We start from the raw sequence: 21,687 nt of genomic DNA, 5'->3' as shown, positions 1-21,687 counted from the left end.
CAGTTATGGGCAACGAGTGTTTTTGTCTGTGCTAACATAATCATTTTTATTCAGGTTTTACATGAGAAATGATATTTAGCTGTGGTGCCTGGGTGGCTCAGTCGGTTAAGTGTCTGACTTCAGCTCAGGGCATGATCTCATGGTTCATGAGTTTGAGCATCACATCAGGCTCTCTGATGTCATATGGAGCCCACTTCAGATCCTCTGCCCCCCTCTCTCTCTCTGCTCCCCCCCCCACTCTCTCTCTCTCAAAAATAAAAGAAACATTAAAAATATATTATTTTTTAAGAAAATAACTGAGATTTAGCAAAAATGAGAAATAAAGTATTTAGTTGACTTCATGAATCTATCCTGAAACAACCAGTTCTTATATTCCATGTCTGACATCATCTTGTTAGATACTTGGTTTGGGGCTACATTGCTTTACTAGGGACAATCTATATTTTTTTTAAGTTTATTTATTTTTGCGAGAGAGAAGAGGGAGAGAACCCGCAAGAGAAGAGCAGAAAGAGAAGGAGAGAGAGAATCCCAAGCAGGCTCTGTGCTGTCAGCTCAGAGCCAGATGCGGGGCTCAAACTCACGAGCCGAGAGATCATGACCTGAGCTGCAACCAGGAGTCAGATGCTCAACTGACTGAGTCACCCAGGCACCCCAGGGACAGCCTACATTTTAATACATTCTTGTTCATGAAAAGGTTTTCCTTAATGTATTTTTAAAATCTTTTAAAAATAATGTAGTACATTTTTATTTTAATCGTCTCAACTTCTCCATAAAATTCCCCATTTGTTAAAATGGAGGGGCTGATGTTTCTTAGTCACATGACAAACATTTTTAACATAATTTGGGTGCTATCACGAATCCAGGCCTTAAGGTTTTGTACGTGGGATGCACGTCTTTGCACAAGTGTGTGCACATGCAGTTTTCTTGCTGAAGGTTAAGGTTGCTGGTTGTGTAAGTATCTTATCAGTAAAGGCCATTAAACTATCTGGTGAACTATGTTTATTTCTTTTTAAAGCTCGTTTCTGGTTTCCTCACCCGCCTCCCATATTGTCATACTTCTCTCCTAGTACTTCTAATAGGACTTAGGCAAGTTTCTGCCTCTGATGATTTACTGAATATTTGTTTCTTATACCAAACTTTCTTCACTAAAACCTTTTCTAAATTAATTCTTCACTGTAGCATTTATGGGTTTTTGTTTGCTTTGACAAAAGAATGATTGATTTTTATGACATTGGATTTTCATTTCCTTTTGCCAATCTTTGGCCCAGGGAGAAGGGTAGAGCTTATGTTCACTGTTTATATATCAGCCAGCTGCATATGGCACCTTCCAGGTATATTGAGAACCTACCAGGGATAAATGGAACTGGCCAGGTATATATGGAAACTTTGAGATACATTTGGAAGCTTTCAGATGTTTATAAAACCTACTATTTAATCAGTAATGACTTAGGTTTTATGAAAATCCATGGGAAACTTTAAGGCATGACCTCTAAAAAGAATAACATTGGTGGCATTTAATTTCTATATATTAAATAAGAACTAGTAAATATTTAAATATATGAATAAATAAAGTGGAGAAAGGAGAGTATATTGGGATTCTCTAGAGAAAACCAAGAGGAGAAATATAGATGCAGGTATGTGTATATACATATATACATATACATACACATACACATGCATATGCACACACACATATATGCATACACGCACACACATATATGCACATGCATATACATACATATGCACGTACATATACACACACATATGCATGTGCATACACACATATACACACGTGCATATGCATATACACACATGCGTATACACATATACATACATATGCATATGCATACACATGCATATACACACACACACATATACACATACATATACATATACACATACACATACATATACATATTCATAGTATACATATAGATATGCATGTACATGTGCATTTACAGAATTGACTCACATGATGGAGGCTGAGAAGTCCCGAGATCTACACCCACAAGCTGGAGACCCAGGAGAGCTGCTTCTGGTCTGGTGCCAGGTCTGGCTGGTCAGGAAGAGAATCCTGGTGAGAGAGTGAGAAAGAACAGGGGTCAATATGAAGTCACATGGTGGCAGCCACAGCGGGGAGGGCAATGACATGTGCAGACTACAACCAAATAAGAATAGTTTGATGGGGAAGAGCCGTGTTGTGGGGAGTCTTGCAAAACATGTAAGAGAATTTATTGTTTGGGTGAAATGTTTATGAGTAGGACAGTGATTAGATGGCTGTACACATTGGGAAGATGAATCACATAGAGGCTTGGACACACACTCATTCTCTTTGATCCAGAATGAAAACTACTTGTCAAGGCCCGTCTTGCTTTGTTATGGGGATACACGTCCAGGCAATTTTGATAGGAGTCTGATAAAGCACTCTTGTGGAGGAAACACACAGTTTTGGGGACTTCGTACAGAAGACATCCAAACCTACAAGACTTCCCAGAGAAAGTGGGTTGCCAAGAGCAATGGAATTCATCCAGAATGTTCCATGGGGAGTATGTGTGGGTTATGTTCCCAGTGGAGAAAGCAGGATGAGTGAGGGCCCAGAGGTGGACTAGACTTAGGTCTGTCTGAGGGACCAAAGGAAGTTCCATGTAGCAAGAGCTCAGAGGGTATGAAGAGGCTTGGGGAATGGATGGCATCCGATGGGGTGGGCCTTTGGGAACCACGCTAGGGAATTCGTGTTTTAAGAGCAATGGAAAGGGGCGCCGCGGGGCTCAGTCGGTAAAGCGTCCGACTTCGGCTCAGGTCACGACCTCACAGTTCATGGGTTCAAGCGCCATGTTGGGCTCTGTGCTGACAGCTCAGGGCCTGGAGCCTGCTTCGGATTCTGTGTCTCCCTCTCTCTGCCCCTCCTCTGCTCATTCTCTCTCTCTCTCTTTCAAAAATAAATGAACATTAAAAAAATAAGAGCAATGGGAAGGATTTAAGGTGTGGATTTGGGAAGTGCATTCACTAAATTTACATTCTGAAAAGAGAACTTTGCCTTTAGTGCAGAAACTAGGTTGGGGGTGAGCAGGCATGGGTTCCAGGAGACCAGCTTCTGTAGTGTTTGGGGAGATTTGAACAGCGGGAGACAGAGAATACTACAGTCCCTGGGTGTCCATTGAGAGACTGACGGCTGTGGGGAACAGGGAACATGGAGGTCCTCCTGTTGGATTCACGGTGCATGAAGAATCAACCTGGCTAAGGGAAGTTCTACACAGTATAGGAGGAGAAAGAAGTTTGAATGTTGCAAATGTTCTTACCCGTCAGCCTGGGAGACTGAATTAGGGTGGGTAACAGAAGTACAGTAGGGGTGCCTGGGTGGCTCAGTTGCTTAAGTGTCCGACTTTGGCTCAGGTCATGATCTGACAGTCCATGGGTTTGAGTCCCGTGTCAGGCTCAGTGCTGACAGCTCGGGGCCTGGAGCTTGCTTCGGATTCTGTGTCTCCTTCTCTCTTTGACCCTCCCCCAATCGTGCTCTGTCTCTCTTTCTCTCTCAAAAATAAATATTAAAATTAAAAAAAAAATATATATATATATATATAAAAGAAGTACAATAAAACCTTGGTTTGTGAGCGTAATTCATTTCAGAAACACACTTGTAGTCCAAAGCGCTTGCATATCAAAGCGAATTTCCCCGTAAGGAATAATAGAAACTCAGATGATTCGTTCAACCCAAAAATATTCATATGAAAATGATTACAATACTGTTATATAATACGAAATAATAAAGAAAGTACAAAATCTAAAGAAAAATAAAGAAATTAAGCTGCACTTCCCTTTGAAAACCCTTACGGCTGGTGCGAGGGAGACAAGAGAGAGGAGGGTTATTGTGTAGGGAGGCTTTCAGGATCACTAATGGAATCACTGCTATGTATTGACTCCATGGAATCTTTCTTTTTGTGCAAGTTTAACAAGGCACCTATCCAATGACCTAGAATGGAGCAAAGCATTCTTAGCTCACTCTTGTCTGGAAAAGCAAAGGACTGTCCCTGGGTGCTCTGAAGTGACAAAAAATACACCAGTGCCAGTTGGGGGCACCCTCCAACGTCCTGAAAAATCACGGATTTCTGCCGAACACTGTGGCCTGAAACCGAGCATCCAAGCATGCGAGGCGATCACCCACAATCCTGCAGAGAGAGAGAGAGAGAGAGAGAGAGAGAGAGGAGAACCATAGGCTCAGTTGTGATCATGTGACTTTCAGCATCACGTAAGACTCGTATTGCAAGACATCGCTCATGTATCAAGTCACAATGTATTTTAGAGACGTTTGCTCATCTTGTGGAAGCCTCACAGAACAAGTTGCTGGCGATCCTGGGTTTTCCTGTAATTCATTTGAGAGGAAAGCAGAACTCCCTGTTGGATCTACGAAGTCTGAAGCGGTTGCTTGATGTGTTTGTGAGCCATGGTCAGCAGGATGCTTTCACGGAGTTAGCACCGAGGGAACACTTGAGGCAAGTTCGCGGGTAGGTCCCCGTGGAGACCCCGAACAAGCGTGTTGCTCAACGATAACGTGTCTGCGTCGCACGTTCTGTCACACTGACATGTGAGAGGAGTGTCACTGCAGGTGCTACCTGGTCAGTGTTTCAAACCCAAGGTTATGGTGCACTGGGTCCTGCACAACAGCGTCATGGCCATGACCTTGCACAGTGCTTTTCCATGACCATTTTTCCCCGAGGAGGATCTCAGCGCCCGTTCAGCCTTGCCCGAAGCATATTTGTGTATTTATATAGATCTCTGCACTGCCCTCCTGTGCGGCTGGGGCCATCCTGGGCAGGCCGGGGTAGGGGGAGATGACATGAACCGCAGAGACCCCCTCCTCCACCCCCCACAGATGCAGCCCTTTGGCCATTCGTGAAGGCCAGACCAAGCCCATGTTCTGAGCAGCAACTTCTGTCTCTCCCCATCTCACATTTTTTAATTTTTAAAAAATATTTATTGGGGCGCCTGGGTGGCGCAGTCGATTAAGCGTCCGACTTCAGCCAGGTCACGATCTCGCGGTCCGTGAGTTCGAGCCCCGCGTCAGGCTCTGGGCCGATGGCTCGGAGCCTGGAGCCTGTTTCCGATTCTGTGTCTCCCTCTCTCTGCACCTCCCCCGTTCATGCTCTGTCTCTCTCTGTCCCAAAAATAAATTAAAAACGTTGAAAAAAAAATTAAAAAAAAATATTTATTTTTGACACAGAGAGGGAGACAGAATATGATCAGGGGAGGGGCAGAGAGAGAGGGAGACACAGAATCCGAAGCAGGCTCCAGGCTCTGAGCTGTCAGCACAGAACCCGATGCAGGACTCAATCTCACGAACCGTGGTATCACGACTGGAGCCGATGTCAGACGCTCAATGGACTGAGCCACCCAGGTGCCCCCCTCATCTCACCATTTTAGTATTGATGGTTCTCTGTGAGGGCTTCAAGGCAAAGGAAAGACGCCCCCTCCTCTGGCAGAAGGGCCCATGCTGGTCACAAGGCTGGGGGACTGGCTGCACACTGGGGCTCAGGCCCCCCAGACACTGGCCCTGAGTCTTTGTGCAAGAGGTGGGGCTGCTCTGTTCTAGGGTCTCCACCCCCAGCTCTTCGAATTAGATGGTTTCAAGAAACAAGTGAGATGACCCATAAGCATTCACTATTTGAAAGATGGTAAGAGTTGAGAATTTGTTTCACCAGATGTTTTGAAGAAATACTCTGACTGATTAGAAAAATATGGGCAAACTATTCTGGGAATGTCACAAGACCCAGAGTCTTTCTGAATACATAATTTATTAAATGGATTCTGTTTTTTTCCTGAAGACCACTGGCCAGGGTTTCCTCTTTCCAAACAAAATAGTTTGAGGCTAATATATTAATATTTTCATTGCTGGAGATTTATGTGTCCGAACCTGTGGTTAATAAAAACTTTATTCATATCCCATTGAAGGGGGGGGCGGGATTTAAAATTCATTAATACTTTCCAGATAGCTTAGAAACAATAAAGAAAAGAATTTCCTTTTTAGGAGCAAGGTGGGGGTGTGTGGGCAAGAAGGTGTTGTTTACCACCTTCACTAGAAAACTAGTAAACAGGGGGTGCCTGGGGGTTCAGTCAGTTGAGCGTTGACTTTGGCTCAGGTCATGATCTCACGGTCCGTGTGTTCGAGCCCCGCATCAGGCTCTGTGCTGACAGCTCGGAGCCTAGAGCTTGCTTCGGATTCTGTGTCTCCCTCTCTCTCTCTGCCCCTCCCCTGTTCAGTCTCCGCTCCCTCCCTCCCTCCCTCTCTCTCTGTCAATAAATAAACATTAAAAAAATTAAAAAAGAGAAAAAAAAAACCTTGTAAGCAGTGTTGTCTGTGCTGATGCCAAGTATTTGCTTTTGCCTTACCTGGTTTCTGTTTACTTATTAAACATCCCCAAGTAAAAAGCAGCTCTGCCCACAATAGAGAAGACATTGTTCTTTTGTATTTAAGGGGCAGATAAAACCCTGAGCAAAACATCATGTTTGTAGTCTGTGAGCTTCTGACTTGGTGAATGGGCTGTGCACGTGGCTTTAGGTAGCGATATCTTTGCATGTGGCTTTAAGTAGTAATATCTTTTATTTGTATTCGAGTCTTCCCTCCCAGTGTATCCTGGGGACACATGCAGCCACAGAGTTATTTTGTGTCAAGGAATATGGTGGAGCACTGGCAGGACAGCTGTGTTTTGTTTGTTAGTTAGTTTGTTAAATTTATATTGAGATATGATTGACATATAACGTTGTGTAAGTTTAAGGTGTACCAAGTGTTGGTTTGATACGTGTGTGTGTGTGTGTGTGTGTATGTGTATATGTATATATGTACTGTATGTGTATACATATATATTAAATATATATGGTACTACATATTACTGTATAACGTATGTAATGTATATATTACGTACATACAAATATATGTATGTATACATGTACATATGTGTTCATGTCCATATATATGTATGTAACATATACGTTATATATATTATATAGTAATACCTGTGTTCTGTCATCTACGTATTTCTTTTCTGTGGTGAAAACAATTAACATCTAGTCTCTTAGCAACTGTGAAGTTTTGAAGTTCCGTGATCACTATGCCCTGCATGGCATCTCCAGAATGCTTTCATTTACGAGTTGCACATTTGCTATTTTAATGTGCCTGGCACCAGCGGGAGACAGGAGGTACCGGGTCCCAGAGCGGGGGACACAGGCCCTTGAAATTCCATGGTGGGTTGTTTGCAAACAGTCACTGTTTGTATTTGATATTCAGATCACGTCACCACCACCTTGAATTCGTGGTCTCCGTGTCAGAGCGATGCCGTTGACACTCTCCTGTAAGTCTAAAGACGAAACTACCCTATGACTGAGCTCTTGGACTCGTTGGCATTTAGCCTAGAAAAACAAAGACTTACATTTACCCCAAAACCTGCATGGGAATGTTCATAGCAGCTTTATTCATAATAGTTCCCAACTAAAAACAACCTGGATTTTCCTCAAATGACCAACTGGTCTGGCAGACTGTGGTACATTCATACTGTGGAATACTACTCAGCAATAAAATGAAGCAAATTATTGATATACACAACAAACCGGATGAATCCCTACAGAATTATGCTCCTTTTTTTTTTTAATTCATGGTTTTATAGAGATATTTTTTCCTGGTTACAGGTAACAGTCATTGATTCTTGGAAAACTGGAGAATATGAAACAAACAAACAAAAAAAGAGAGAGAAAATATACCTCCAATCTGCCATCTCTCCCTCTGTCTTTCCACTTTGTTTTCCTGAGGCTATTAAACTAGTGGAGAGAGAAAAAAATACATCTTCGTGATTTAAAGTTATCCAAGGGAAAGAAAAATTGCGTATCGGTCGTGGAAGTTATGGAGCACGCAATGGCGTTGGGGTCTGGATGCTGAGCTTTGTGAAGACAAGGACTGGGGTTGCTTGCTTCTCTGTCCTGACCTACTTTTATTATTTTTTTTAATTTATTTTTTAAATATATGAAATTTATTGTTGTTTCCATACAACACCCAGTGCTCATCCCAAAAGATGCCCTCTTCAATACCCATCACCCACCCTCCCCTCCCTCCCAGCCCCCATCAGCCCTCAGTTTGTTCTCAGTTTTTAAGAGTCTCTTATGCTTTGGTTCTCTCCCTCTCTAACCTCTTTTTTTTTTCCTTCCCCGCCCCCATGAGTTCCTGTTAAGTTTCTCAGGATCCACATAACAGTGAAAACATATGGTACCTGACCTACTTTTAAAGTCCTGTTTAATGGAACATTATCAAGTAACACATTTCACACCAATTAGGACTTTTGTATGATTCGTCAATGAGGAACCTAGAAAGTTAGTTTTCCTAGAATTTGCCTTGAGAAGGATTGGCCACGCTTAACTAGCTATTAAAATTCGGAGAGAAGGGGGGTGCCTGGGTGGTTCTGTTGGTTAAGCGCCCAGCTCTTGATTGTGTCTGGGGTCATGATCTCCTGGTATGTGGAATCGAGCCTCGCTTTGGGCTCTGGGCTGATTAGCTCAGAGCCTGCTTGGGATTCTCTTTCTCCCTCTTTCTCTGTCACTCCTCTCACTTGAGTGCTCTCGCTCTCTCTCACTCTCTCAAACATTTAAAAGAAATTTGGGGGGAAGAAATGAATAGGGACAGTGGCAGAGTCAAGGTCTGCTGAGAAGTAGTAGTTCACAAGTCTCCTTGTAGTTACCAATTCAGACAACACCTATGATCAAGGATCTAAAGTTATTGAAAAATATCACTTCATATAGTTGATAACAGTGTTATCAAAATTTCCACAAAATGGGACTACCTAATTTCCGCAGTGCTTTTGTCCTTTTGTTGTTAATGAAACCTAAGTGCATTTAGTAAAGACAGACTTTTCTGAGGAAGTGCATCTTCAGAAAAACTTGGTGCCTTGATCTGTTCCTTGGCGGGATATTTCTGCTATTTCCAGAAATCAGGCTGGATACAACTTGCCTGCCATATAACTTAACATACTTTTGGACATAACTGACCTGCTAAATCAGCTTGTCCCTACCTGCTTCAGAGACAATGGAGTTATCTACTAAATAATCCACATTTAAACACATGGTAAAAATAAGGGTAATCTTTTCCTGTTTTCTCTCATCTCCCTTGTTTAATATGTCTTTTCACTTCTTTCCCCCACCATTGAACAGTGGAACTAGCATAGAGTGTTACTCAAGACGTGTAACCTCTAACTTGGCCTCATTTAGTCATTTGCCTTTCTGCGGGACTGTTAGTAGAATTATCTGCAGTCCTATTGAGAGCTAAATGTGTTCTCATGATTACAGAGTTTTCGTATGTATTCATGACGTTTCATAAATTAAAGTTAAATATGGTTTAGGCGTGTGCACATGTGTGTCAAACAGATGTGCACGTGTGCACACACATATTGTGCCTGGAGTCCGAGCATAAAAAGTTGAATCAGATGCTTTCATGGCGTGCCACATCGGGCTCTGTGTTGACAGTGTGGAGGAGCTGCCCCTCCCCACCTCCTCTCTCTTTGTCTCTCAAAATAAATAAACAAAAACTTAAAAAAAAATGTTATCATAGAGGGTCAAATAAGAGTTGATTCTAAACCTCTAGATTCTTGGTTGTAATATATTTCTGGACGTATTTTTCAAGTATTTCTCTTTGCTTGTGTGTGGTTTCATTAACAAATCATGTCAAAGGGAAGGTGAGTACTTTTAATCTTCAAAAAATAAACCTTAATTTTTTTCTGATAGTGACATTTCCGTTTTATTTTATTTAATCTTTTAAAGTGTATTTATTTCGAGGGGCGCCTCAGTGGCTCAGTCGGTTGAGCGTCCAACTCTTGATTTAGGCTCAGGTCATGATCCCATGGTTTGTGGGTTTGAGCCCCGTATCAGGCTCTGTGCTGACAGAAGATTCTGTCTCTCCCTCTCTCTCTGCCCCTCCCCTACTCATGCTTGAGCTCTCTTTCAAAATAAATAAACTTAAAAAAATAAAGTTTATTTATTTTGAGAAAGAGAGAGAGTTTGTGTGGGGGGGGGGGGGTGGGGAGGGACATAGTGCAAAGGATAGAGAATGCCAAGCAAGCTCTGTGCTGTGAGTGCAGAGCCCTATGTGGGGCTCCATCCCATGAACCCTGAGATCATGACCTGAGTCGAAATCAAGAGTTGGACACTCAACCGACTGAGCCACCCTGTACTTTTCCATTTTAAGATACAGTTTTGTAAACAGCTAAGAACTATATTTCTGGTGAAATCATCCTGGACATGATTGAATAGTGGGAGAAATTTTGAAGTCATATAGAAGACATTGAGTTCTAGTTTTCTTTTGGTCATTTTCATGCCATCAAGTTTTCAAGCCACAGAGGAACATACAACCGAACTTAAAGCATCATTCCTCCATCAGGCAAACTGTCCTCTACAATCCGATTTTGAATGAGTTTCTCCTGGACCATTGCATTCTTAACAGCCCAGTCTGCAACTACTAAGATTAATTTCACTTGGCTTCCTCCATCCAGAATTCAGCAGAAGTGAAAATGCTGGTTCTTCTCACTGCTTCATGGAGCAGGTCGTAGCCGCTGTAAATTCTCTACCATAAGGACACGAAAAATGGGGGATGGGGTGGCTTAAAGAAATATTGACATGCCCATAGGTAGGGCTTGCTAACTGATTATTTTTTAAGAATTTTAAAATGGTGTTATTTCACACATTTGACTCTATAATGTCAACAGGAGCCCATAGTCCTCTGAAGGAGGTTCATTGGTCTCTTTTATGGAACAGTGGAGTAGTAGCCTCTGTGATGATCAACAAGTAAGTGGGAGAGAAAAGAGGGCATCAGGAAGATGGATGGAAAACTGTGGTGGGAACCAGAAGAGTCGACAACGGTCGCAATTTCCTATCTTTAATCAAGCCTTTATAGTCACTAAAGTTTTGCACATTTTGGGCAAAATGACTGACCATCCCACCCAGTTCCTCACTAGTATTGATGACCTTGACCTTGACCTTTTGTTCTACTGCCCCAGCCCCAACCCAGCCATCCCAGGTCAGACAGCGGAGGAGACCTCTGGAGAAGGGGCGTGCACCACGTGAGCTGGGCTCCAGCTCCCTCTGGGCCCGGCACAGCGTCCACTCGGCTTCAGGGGCCTCCCAGCTTGGCAGTCATGTCTGTCTCCACAGCAAATACCTCAGATTCTTACAGCTTCCGCCACCCAGTGGCGCCTAGTCATCTAGACCCAACCTCTTCCTTTCCTCGAAACACTGAAGCCTCAAAGCGCTGGTTTCTTTGCTGCTCTGAGACGCCAGCAGCCTTTGGACCCGTATTTGTCACCTCAGCTGGCATATCGAGAGGCCCTGTCCCTTCTGTGGTGGAAGGCATGCCCTCCACCGTGCTGCAGTCCCAAACCCTCTTCCCTTCTAGCAACTTTATTTTTAATGTTTTTATGTATTTATGTTGAGAGAGAGAGAGAGAGGGAGAGAGAGAGAAATAGAGAGAGAGAGAGAACCCCAAGGCAACTCCATCAGAGTAGAGCCCAATCTGGGGCTCGATCTCATGACCGTGAGATCATGACCAGAGCCAAAACCCGGAGTCGGATGCTCAACTGACTGAGCCACCCAGGCGCCCCTCTTCTAGCAACTTTCTGCTCTTCAGACCCCCTACACCTCCCTTTCTGTCAGCCTTCCATCCAAGATCTTCTGTGGGCTTCCAACTCAGCATGGAAATCTTCTGAAGGCTCTCCCAGTCCCCACCCCAGGAGGCTGGACTCCCTCACTTGCATGCTTCAGAGCTAGCACTGAGGGAAGAGAAGTCTTCACAGCCCCACCATCAACAGCAGTCTGTGTCTTTCCCCACACCACCACCCATTTCCTTGTGTCTACGGTCTCTTTTCTGTCACTATCAATCATTCTTGAAAATGTTACCCTTTTGTTTGGACGGCTCTGGCTTGTTTTAATTTTCCTACTCCCTTCCTGAACATTCAGTTCTTTCTTCATCCCGAAAATGTTAGCATCTTCTTTGGGGTGAGCTCATCCAGTCACAAGGGTTTGGTCATCTGCATGTTGATGACTTCCAGATCTTATTTTCTAGTCTCTTCTGAATGTCAGATCCTTACAGCCAATTATTTTTTGGAATCCTACTGGAATCTCAACAAGGTGTTCAAAGTCAACTTGACCAATATAAAATATAAGACTTTCTCAAAAACATATCCTTCTTGCTGAGAACACTCTGGTTCAATGAGCTCACGCTCTACCCTGTTTCCTGAGACATAATCTTGCAAAACCTCGTTAATGCCTCTCTTTTCTCTTTCCTCTGTCTCCAGTCTGTCCCTTCATCCTGCCAGTCCTGCCTCCAGGGCACCTGTCTCCCCTCTTCTTCACCACTGCTGGTCTCCCTGGATCACCCAGCACCCTTGCCCTTTCCAGGTAATCTTTCCTGGGCTGTCAGAACACTTTTTCAAACACTGATCTGATCATGCCATTTCTTCGTTTTAAGACGTTTAGGACTGCCCATCATTTCTAAGACCTAAGGGAAGCTCTTTTGCAAGAGAGACAAAACTCTGACTACTTCTCCAACCTCACCAATTTCTGCTTCTCTCACCCGTGGCTACCATTTTGCCAACATACCTGAGCTCCTGTATACACCACAGGCACAGTCAACGCTGGGTACCTTTGTACATGTTGCTAAGTATTCCAGGGGCACCCTTAAGTCCTGGATTTGCTTGGAAAATTCTTATTCAGGTATTGGCTCTTGGACAGGAAGCCTCTTCCTGTCTTGTAGACTTTTGTCCACTCTGGGTTCCGTCCTTTTTCTGAACACTTACAAACACCTCTTGTTCAGCTCTATTATTCTGCTTGCATACTGTATATTGTATATTATATTCTCTCTTTCCTGAGCACAGGGATACATTTGCTTTTGTTGTTGCTGAGTGGCCAGGGATGAGCCCTTTAACTTTATACGTGTCCTTTATACCTATATCCCCCGCAGCTGTGTATTTGGGAAATGATCCCTATGTGTTTGTTGCATGAGAGCAATAAATCAACAAATTACTCAGCCACTGCATGATTAAAGGGTATTGGCCAGAAGAAATAATAAATTATTCGAAATTAAAAATCTTTAATAAAAGTATTAATTACAAAGCATGTGATAGGACCCACCAGATTTCTATATGAAATGCCTAAAACACCTGTGACCTTCTCCTTTCGGTAGGAAGGGTGCAGGTAAGGTGAGAACCAAGTAAAACAGTGTAAATAGGTTCTGGTACAGCAAGAACTTTTTTTTTCCTTCCTGAAACATCATGTGCTATTATGTATCAAAGCCTTGTAAACACAGGGCACGCAACGTCCAGGTGACTTCTATTATTCTGGAGACCAAATATGGCGGAAGTGACTTTTAACCACTGGAGTTTGACCACAAGCCAAGCTATAAGGCTGTGTGCTTTTTTTATCCTAACAGGTATTTGAACCAGTCCCTACCAGAAGACGTATCAACAGCAGAGCATTCTGTGAACAGGGAGAAATTTGCTCTTTTGAAACAAGCCCTGAATGTAGTTGGCTTCAGTAACATGGTGAGTCGTATCATAAAATATTTCACTGAGAAAACCGACCTTGCCCTAATTTACACAAGTCTTTCATTCAAAAACATTTACTGAGTCCCTATTATATTCCGGATATTGTTGCAAATACTCATGATTCAGCAGAGGACAGAACTCAGTCTGTGCCTCCTAGAATGTACATTCTCGGGGTGGGGGTGGGGGGTAGGCATGAACGCGGGGTCCAGGGTCATAGGTACTGTTTAGACAAATAGAGGAGGAGCGTCTGTTTTCAAGAAGGTGGTCAAGGAGACCTTTGACCAGATGAACCCTGAGAGCAAAACAGATCAAAGAACTTTGCATTGACCAGTTCTAGAGAAAACAAAGGCAAGGAACTGTTTGCTACTAAGAATCACTTTGAAAAGTAACCTAATATCTCATTAAAGTTTTCTGTGCAACTTAAAGCTTGTTCTTATTCTTAAAGAGTTACACCTGCAGGTATTATGAGGCTGAAAAATAAGATTTAAAAGGTTCAAACCGCCACTCTACAGTAGAAATTTCTGTAGTCATGGAAATGTTCTCGATCTGTGCTTCACAATATAGGGCAGGTGCATGTGTGGCTAGTGGGCATTTGAAATGTGGCTAGTGTGAATGAGGAAACGGATTTTTAATTTTTCTTGGTTTTAATTCATTTAAATTTAAGTAGCCTGTGTGGTCAGTGGTTACCGAATTGGACAGCACAGGTCTCCTGGACAAGAGATGTGAAACGAGCTAAGCCTGGAGTGCCCTCAAAATTCCCTCAAAGTTGTCTTTCCCTTACACAGTAGCTGTTCCCTCCTCGTTCAGTTTGGTGTAATTTTGAATTATGGGGACTTCCTCACTAGCAAGGAATGTAAGAGTGCATGGGTAACTTTGGAGTGGCCAAATCCAGATTTAGTCATAGATTTAAATATGTCCTTTTTCTTAGGGCAGTAAGTTGATGGCTTTGGGTCTTTGCTTCTTTTCTTTTTCACCCTAGTCCACATAGACACAGCCCACAGGGCACGGAGGTCTAGGAAGGGGTGGGGAGGGAGGGATAAGGAAATGGGGACTCTCCCTAAATGAAACAGCTCTGGCCACTTCACCCTTGCCCCTTTCAGAGATGGGAATTCTAGCAACATAAATCATATGGTATCTTTTTGTTGCTCTTTTTTGTTTTTTGTTTTTTCCTAATTATATGATCTGTATATTTCTTTTAGCAAGTCCTAACCTATTTGCAGGTTTCTGTCCTTGGACTTGCTACAGTTGTACTTTTAGGTTATTTTTTCCCCTTCTTCTGTGCCTAAAATGTCTGCTTCCTTATAGGAAACTGGCATAGACAGGTGGGTAAGGAACCATTCTACCAAAGTGCCCGTTGCCTGGAAACAGGGCTTTAAAAATCCATGATTGATTCTCAAAGGCAGGGAACCAAAATGTGCTTTCCACCTGAGGTAGCTAAGAGAGAATTTAACAGCCTCTTTGGTGAAAGAAATGTGTGCCTTTTAACAAAGACATGAAAGTAATTGTTTCACTGTGATCCTTTAGGATGTCTGGTATGGGGACATTTTAGTGCACTTATGAGGATAGATCATGTTCAGTAAGGCTAGAAGAAAGGTATTTCTGGTCCTTGAATCCAGACTTGTCCTTTAAGGTGCCTCCACCTGCGACCTCTGTCATCACTGCCATCTCCGGCCAGCGGGACGGCGGGGGATTGGTGTTGGGTCCAGGCAGACACAGGGCAGCGTCCCTGGCCTCTGCTCACAGGGCAGAAGATTCCGCACACGGTAATCCGTAGTGTGGCTGACTGTTGCACTATGTCTCCACTGCTGAGCTGTGAGATCCTTGAGGTCAGGACAAAGCCTTCCTGTCCCCATCTGCAGAGCCCCTACCTCACAAGGCGCTGGAAAAGCTACTGAGAAGTTACTGGATTTATTAGAAAAGGGAGGAAGCAGTTGTCAGGTCGCGTAAGAAGTAAAATGTTATTGTAACGAGCATAACTGAATAAAACTCGAGACCGTCATCTGTAATTTGTGGGTTACCAAGCCCATTTTTAAGTATTGCCACAATCCTACGGTATCATACCCGAAAAATTACTTAGAGACAGTCCTTGTCCATGTTCTCACTTTCAAGATGATAGAATTATACTTTGTGGTGAAAACCAGAAGATCTGGAGGAAATTCATGGAAGTCCCCAGGGCTGTATGTTCACCTATATATTTATAAAGTGAATAAGACCTATTCTTAGTAACTTTTCACAGGGAGCAGCTCTTTATTTAGAAATTGCAGACTAGAAAAATGAGGATTTGAAGACTATGTCACTTGCCCAATGTGGAACCTAACCAGCTTTACTATTCTTTTTTTTTTTTTTTTAACATTTATTTATTTTTGAGACAGAGACAGAGCATGAACGGGGGAGGGTCAGAGAGAGAGGGAGACACAGAATCTGAAACAGGCTCCAGGCTCTGAGCTGTCAGCACAGAGCCCGACGCGGGGCTTGAACTCACGGACCGTGAGATCATGACCTGAGCCGAAGTCGGACGCTCAACCGACTGAGCCACCCAGGCGCCCCGCAGCTTTACTATTGATGTCGTTATACTAAATATTTGTTCTTCTAGAGAAGTGTATTTTTTAGCCTACAGCTTTCCCTTGATTTTTCATGCTTGCCACGGAATGGCGGTCCACGAGCCAGATTTAAGGTCTGATTTCTTTCTTTATGCAGAGTTCCACGTTCTCAGATACCGTCTTTCAACAAATGTTCTCTTACTTCCTTCTACCTTCTGCTCAAAGGTGGCTCTGGCCAAACATCCATTTCTTTCTGTTTTCCTCAAAATACCTTAAAAACACAATTAGCATTTTTTTTAATCTAGGCATAGATATTTGTATTGTGCCTTCCTGAATTTTCCAGCAGGAGTGAAAAGTTCTGTCATCATAGCCTCGGTCCATCTCAGAAGGGAGGTAACTGGGAGAGATACGCACCAGAAAGCAGGCATCCTGGAAGGAAGCCGCCTCCGTGTCCAGCTCTGGGAGGATGCGGGCGATCTGACCGCCCCGGTGAGGTCCAGCCAGCCAGACTCAGGACACGGTGATCCAGTTTTCATTATGAGATTTGTCAAGAAGCTGTTGATTTATATCAGAACGTCACTTCCTCCCCCCCCCACCGGCCTTTTTTTTTTGTTTAAGGAACAGAGACATTGATGTAGACAAAATGTGCACTGAATTGTGAGGTTTTGGTTTTGAGCGGAAGGTTGGTAGTTCTCTCGCCAGACCCCCGGGATCTGAAAAATCCCAGCTCCACTAACGGAGTTCACGGCATTGATTTTTTTTTTTTTAACCTATTAGGTTTTTCAAGGATTTGTCTTATCTTTTCTTCTAAGCAATTCTCTCCGCTTTCTGTTTTTCTAAAACGCGTAGGAGGTAGAGAATCTGTTTGTGATCCTAGCAGCAATATTGCACATTGGAGACATTCGATTCACTGCTCTGACCGAGGCCAACTCCGCGTTTGTCTCTGACCTCCAGCTTCTGGAACAAGGTCAGTGGAGCACATCTCTCTCTAACCTCCTGGGTGTGCAGTTTTGCAGACCGGCCAGTAGATGGAGACACAGTACAGAAAAGCAGGGGGAAGAAGGCTTTCTTCGGGAGTAGAATAGAGCAGGAAAAAAAAATAATAATAAAAAAAATCATAAAAGAGCTGTATCCACGTTGTTCTTTCTTTTCAATGGTTTTGGGAATGAAGAGCAGTGGGCACATTATGTTCTCAGGCTTCCCACCATGTTTACAGAGCTGATTTTTAGGTGCATCCTGGGGTTTATTTATGTCGTTCTGAATATTTTCCACCCCCACCCTGCCGCCCAGTGTATTTTGGGGGCATGTTATTAACCACACATTTTAAACAATATAATTACTTCCCTTCAGAGGTCTTGCCAAAAACCTCTCTCTCCCCTTTGAAGTAGCCTTGTTAGTCACTCCCAGATTTTTTCAAAATACCTTAAAACCACAGATTGTCAGTGAACATCATATCTTCACCTCATATCAAAGTAATTTAACCAGGGACTGGGAGAACGATTCAGGGCCATCTGTGAGGGCGAGGAGGGAAACAACAACAACAACAAAAAAAACCTGTTGTGATTTAATACAGGAGCCCAACCAACTCAGTAATGTTTTGATAACTCCAAGCGATTGCTCTCATTTACTTTGATAATTAAAGTGGCCGTTCAGTTTTCTTTAATACCCACAGTTCCTCATATGTAAAACTTATCAACGATGGCCCTAAAGTACGGTGTTCTCGCCATCAAAAATATATACGTTCTAACTTGATTTTTTTCAACGCGGCTTTCATTTCAGTGGCTGGTTTGTTGCAAGTGTCACCTGATGAATTGGTATCTGCTTTAACAACGGATATCCAGTATTTTAAAGGTAAGCTTTACCCTCCTCTGATCGTTCATTCTGTCCAGTTTGTGGCCATCTTGGAGGCACGGAAAGTCAATGCCACCTTGCCTTTCCCCAACTCCGGTGACTGCCCCCACGGACTGAATGCCAAACGCGGAAAGCCTTATGAACTCATCTGTTCACGCAATTATGACTCTGCCTTATAAGCTCGTGAAGCTCTTGAGAGACCATTCTGATGAAACAGTCACCTTTCTAGCCAGTCAGTCATTTTAGACAAATCCAGTCATCAGCCCAAGAGGATCTATTCAGTTGAGTCGTCAGAACCATTTGTGTATGTCATGCCACGATACCCTTTACGTTTTAAGTCCTAATCATCGCTCCCATTTATGGGACACTTAAAAACTGATGGGAATGTGCCACAGGCCGTAAATGCCAGACTTTTAAAATCCTCACAAATGGCTGCCAAGGGGTCCTAGCCATTTGCTTCTTTAACAGATGAGAAAACTGAGATCCAAAGAGGATGAATAGCTTTGCACATCAAATCACTAGTAAACGGCCTGTTGGGAATTAGCACCCAGTGCTGTCTCGCCTACGTGTCACTTGTGGACACGGGGAATCTCCATGCCGTACGTGTGTCTATGCAGTGGGCAAACACAGTGGTCTTCCTATATGCCCTTTGGTTATTCCCCGTACATCAGCACCTTCCCCCTCTTCCTCGTATCGAAAGTTTAAGGACTCACCCTCCAGTTGGTCTTTTTTTTCCTCTAATCACCACTGTCTTTATCTGCTTCTCCTCTTGGACCTACCTTGGAGGTATTTAGGTATGTGGCTTATCATTTGTGCCTTGTCTTCAGAGAGTTCCCCCCATGTTCCAGAACTGTGTGAATCTGCCCATTGTCCACTCAGTTACCTCTTCCTTCTCCTCCACCGACTAGACCAGACACAAGCCGGCTCTACTCCACAAATACCTCCTGTTCTCATTGCCTTCTCTTTATTTCTATCACCGCTGCTTCAATATATCATTCCTTCCCTTGATCACCGAATGGCATTGTCTCTCATCTTTTGTCTGGTCTCATCTCATTTGGCTTCCTTCCACACTGCTTCAGGAATAGTCTTTCTGAATCATATTCTGCAAGTAGGATTTTCATCCATGGACATCAGCCCTTCAAAGATGCTCCCTGGCCTTCCAGAGCAAACCTCCTCTCTTTGGGTTGGCCCAGGAGGCCCTTTATGATTCGGGCCCACCAAACTTAGGCTGTATTCTGAGCCATTTTGTACCAGCCCTTGCATCCAATTATATTAAGTTTCTTGCACTTCTCCAAATTCATCATTTCTCACGACTTTCTAAAGAAAACTTGAACTCACCATTAATATCTAGAATTTACTACAGGCAGGTTTTTCTGCTTACACTGTCCTCCTGTCCTTACTCAACTTCCAGCACCCTCCATCATGTTGACTCCAGGGACCTTAATTCTATGATATCAGCAAGGGCACACCTGCTCTCGTAGCCACTTAGTTTGTTGATCTTGGTGACCTTGAACCTGTAGGTCCTTGAGTCTTCCTTAACCTGCTGTTTTGTTTCTTTTTTTTCTTTTGTAAATTTTTTGAAAGTTTATTTACTTTTGAGGGAAAGAGAGAGCGTGAGTAGGGCAGGGGCAGAGAGAAGGGGAGAGAGAGAAGCACAAGCAGGCTCTGCGCCGAAAGCTGAGCCTCATGTGGGGCTTGAACTCACCAACTGTGAGATCATGACCTGAGCCGAAGTCGGACGCTTAACCAACTGAGCCACCCAGGCACCCCTCCCCCCCCACCTTTTTTTCCTTTTATCTCAGCCTATCTCAGAAGCAGCTCTCCTCCTGAGTCTGCATCTCCACCGATCAAACTCTCGGCTGTCATTTCACACAGCCCTCGTCCTATTACTTAACTCCCTGATCAGACTAGTGGCACAGGTTAGCCAGGCTGGCCGCAGCCACACGGTCTGAATGCTGGACCCCCTGCTCCTCTCCGCGCTGGAGCACAGCAGCTATCATAGTCTCAGCTCCACATCTTCCTCACTGATTCCTTTTTTTCTTGGTTTCTTCTCTAGTCTACTCTCTTCTAAAAGCCTTATCACTCAAGATTTGGATCCCCATGTCTTAGAGAATGACATAAACGTTTCTGCCCGAAGGCCCAAACTTGTTCCCAAACTCCACACTCGCATTGTGGTTAGCTGGACCATGTCTTTGAAAATATTTAAAATAGGACTGATTTCCCCGATGCCTAGGTTTCCAGATGCCTTGGGGAGGATTCATAGTCAAACCAGTGAGCTGTTATCAGAATGCTTGTTAAGAGGGGCCCTGCCAACCCTTGGTTCCCTAACAGAAAGGAAATTACACAGCCTGCATGGGGGTCAGAAGCTGTGCTTAGTGTTTGTAGCAAGTAAGATTGCAACGTACATGGCACTCGTTTGGGGAAACATTTTAAGAGACCTCATTTATTAGAGTTATCACATGTTTCGAACATCTTTTGGTGTGTGAGGTTATGTGACATGCACGGTGTTGTTTGCTTCTAAATGAGGGGAACCTCGTTCTTCTCTCTCATCTCCTTTCTGCTGTCCTAGGAGACACCATCATTCGACGACACACAGTACAGATGGCTGAATTTTACCGAGATCTCTTGGCCAAATCCCTGTTCGGTCGTTTGTTTAGCTTTTTGGTGAATACCATGAACTGTTGCCTCCAGAGCCAAGAGGAGCACAGCAGGTAGGATGGACGGACACAGGTCTGCACTCTTAGTCCTGAGCCGACTTAAAAGGCTCCCCTCTTACAGATGCTTTGTAACCCAGCATGACACCCAAGTTACACTATCATTAAAACATTTCATTTGAACAAGTGACTTTACCTAAAGGGTTTTATTGACTCTTTCTTAGAGATTTAAACCCTCTCCCCGGACTGGCACCCATTGATGAATTAATCAAATCATATCTCATGCATGGAGATACAAATGCATTCTCTCTGGACTGAAGGTATATTATGGCCTTTTGAGCACGAGAAATGTAAAAAAAAAAAAAAGATAAATCTGGCAAGAATACTGTTAAGGAATATATAAAGCACTTACATTTGTTGAGGAGTTCCTGTCTGTCTTAGGACCAGTTAGATGATGTGTTTCAGATTAGTGATGCTTCCTATTTTCTTCACTTTGTGGATTATTTGACGAAACGTCTCTCTGGTTATCATTTTGACTCATAGCCTTACTCGCCCGTAAGCGGTAGCTTTTCAGAACTATTTATGGTCTAAAAATTATAGTCATCCATGGCATACTTGGTTAATATTCTTGTCACTAACAATGACTTTGAGCAGCATTGAAAGCAGAATTCACACGTGTGCTCGTCTTTGAATGAAACCCCTTGAGAATGTCTTTGTTGCCCATATAGAGTTCTCCACCAGTTTTCTAAAAATTGCTGCCTTTAGCGGTTTCTTGGAAAACACTAGAACCAACATGTATTAATGGATGCTTCTTAAAGAAACATGGACCTCTCAGAAGAGTCATGGACAAAGGGGTACCGAAGTCCTCGTTAAAATGTACACTTAGAAATCCCACCGCACACTGATCCGCACGTGCACAGCACAGTGTGGGAGTGCAGGGTGGGGGTTGTTATCATCTGTATTTTAGTGGCTGTACCTTACGGTTTGGTATGGTGAGGATTCTTGGTTTTGTAATTATTTATTATCAGTTAATTTGTAATTTTCCTTTAAATATGGAGATTATTCACAGCATGATAC

The 21,687-nt window shown here is 43.4% G+C and overlaps 1 protein-coding gene across 2 annotated transcripts in view; it reads left to right on the top strand.

The window, feature by feature from the left end:
• Nucleotides 1-21,687, top strand: part of MYO16 (myosin XVI) — a 616,506-nt gene that overhangs the window by 378,554 nt on the left and 216,265 nt on the right. For both annotated transcript variants that reach the window (XM_058742988.1, XM_058742979.1), the window contains exons 17-20: nt 13,451-13,562; nt 16,955-17,072; nt 17,885-17,956; nt 20,526-20,667. In XM_058742988.1, coding sequence (XP_058598971.1) covers nt 13,451-13,562; nt 16,955-17,072; nt 17,885-17,956; nt 20,526-20,667 — 444 coding nt within the window. The remainder of the gene's footprint in view (nt 1-13,450; nt 13,563-16,954; nt 17,073-17,884; nt 17,957-20,525; nt 20,668-21,687) is intronic.

Source organism: Neofelis nebulosa, chromosome 1 (assembly GCF_028018385.1).
Source record: "Neofelis nebulosa isolate mNeoNeb1 chromosome 1, mNeoNeb1.pri, whole genome shotgun sequence".
NCBI classification, from domain to species: domain Eukaryota; kingdom Metazoa; phylum Chordata; class Mammalia; order Carnivora; family Felidae; genus Neofelis; species Neofelis nebulosa.
The sequence above is the reverse complement of the archived record's forward strand: the minus strand, read 5'-3'. Positions and strand labels throughout refer to the sequence as shown.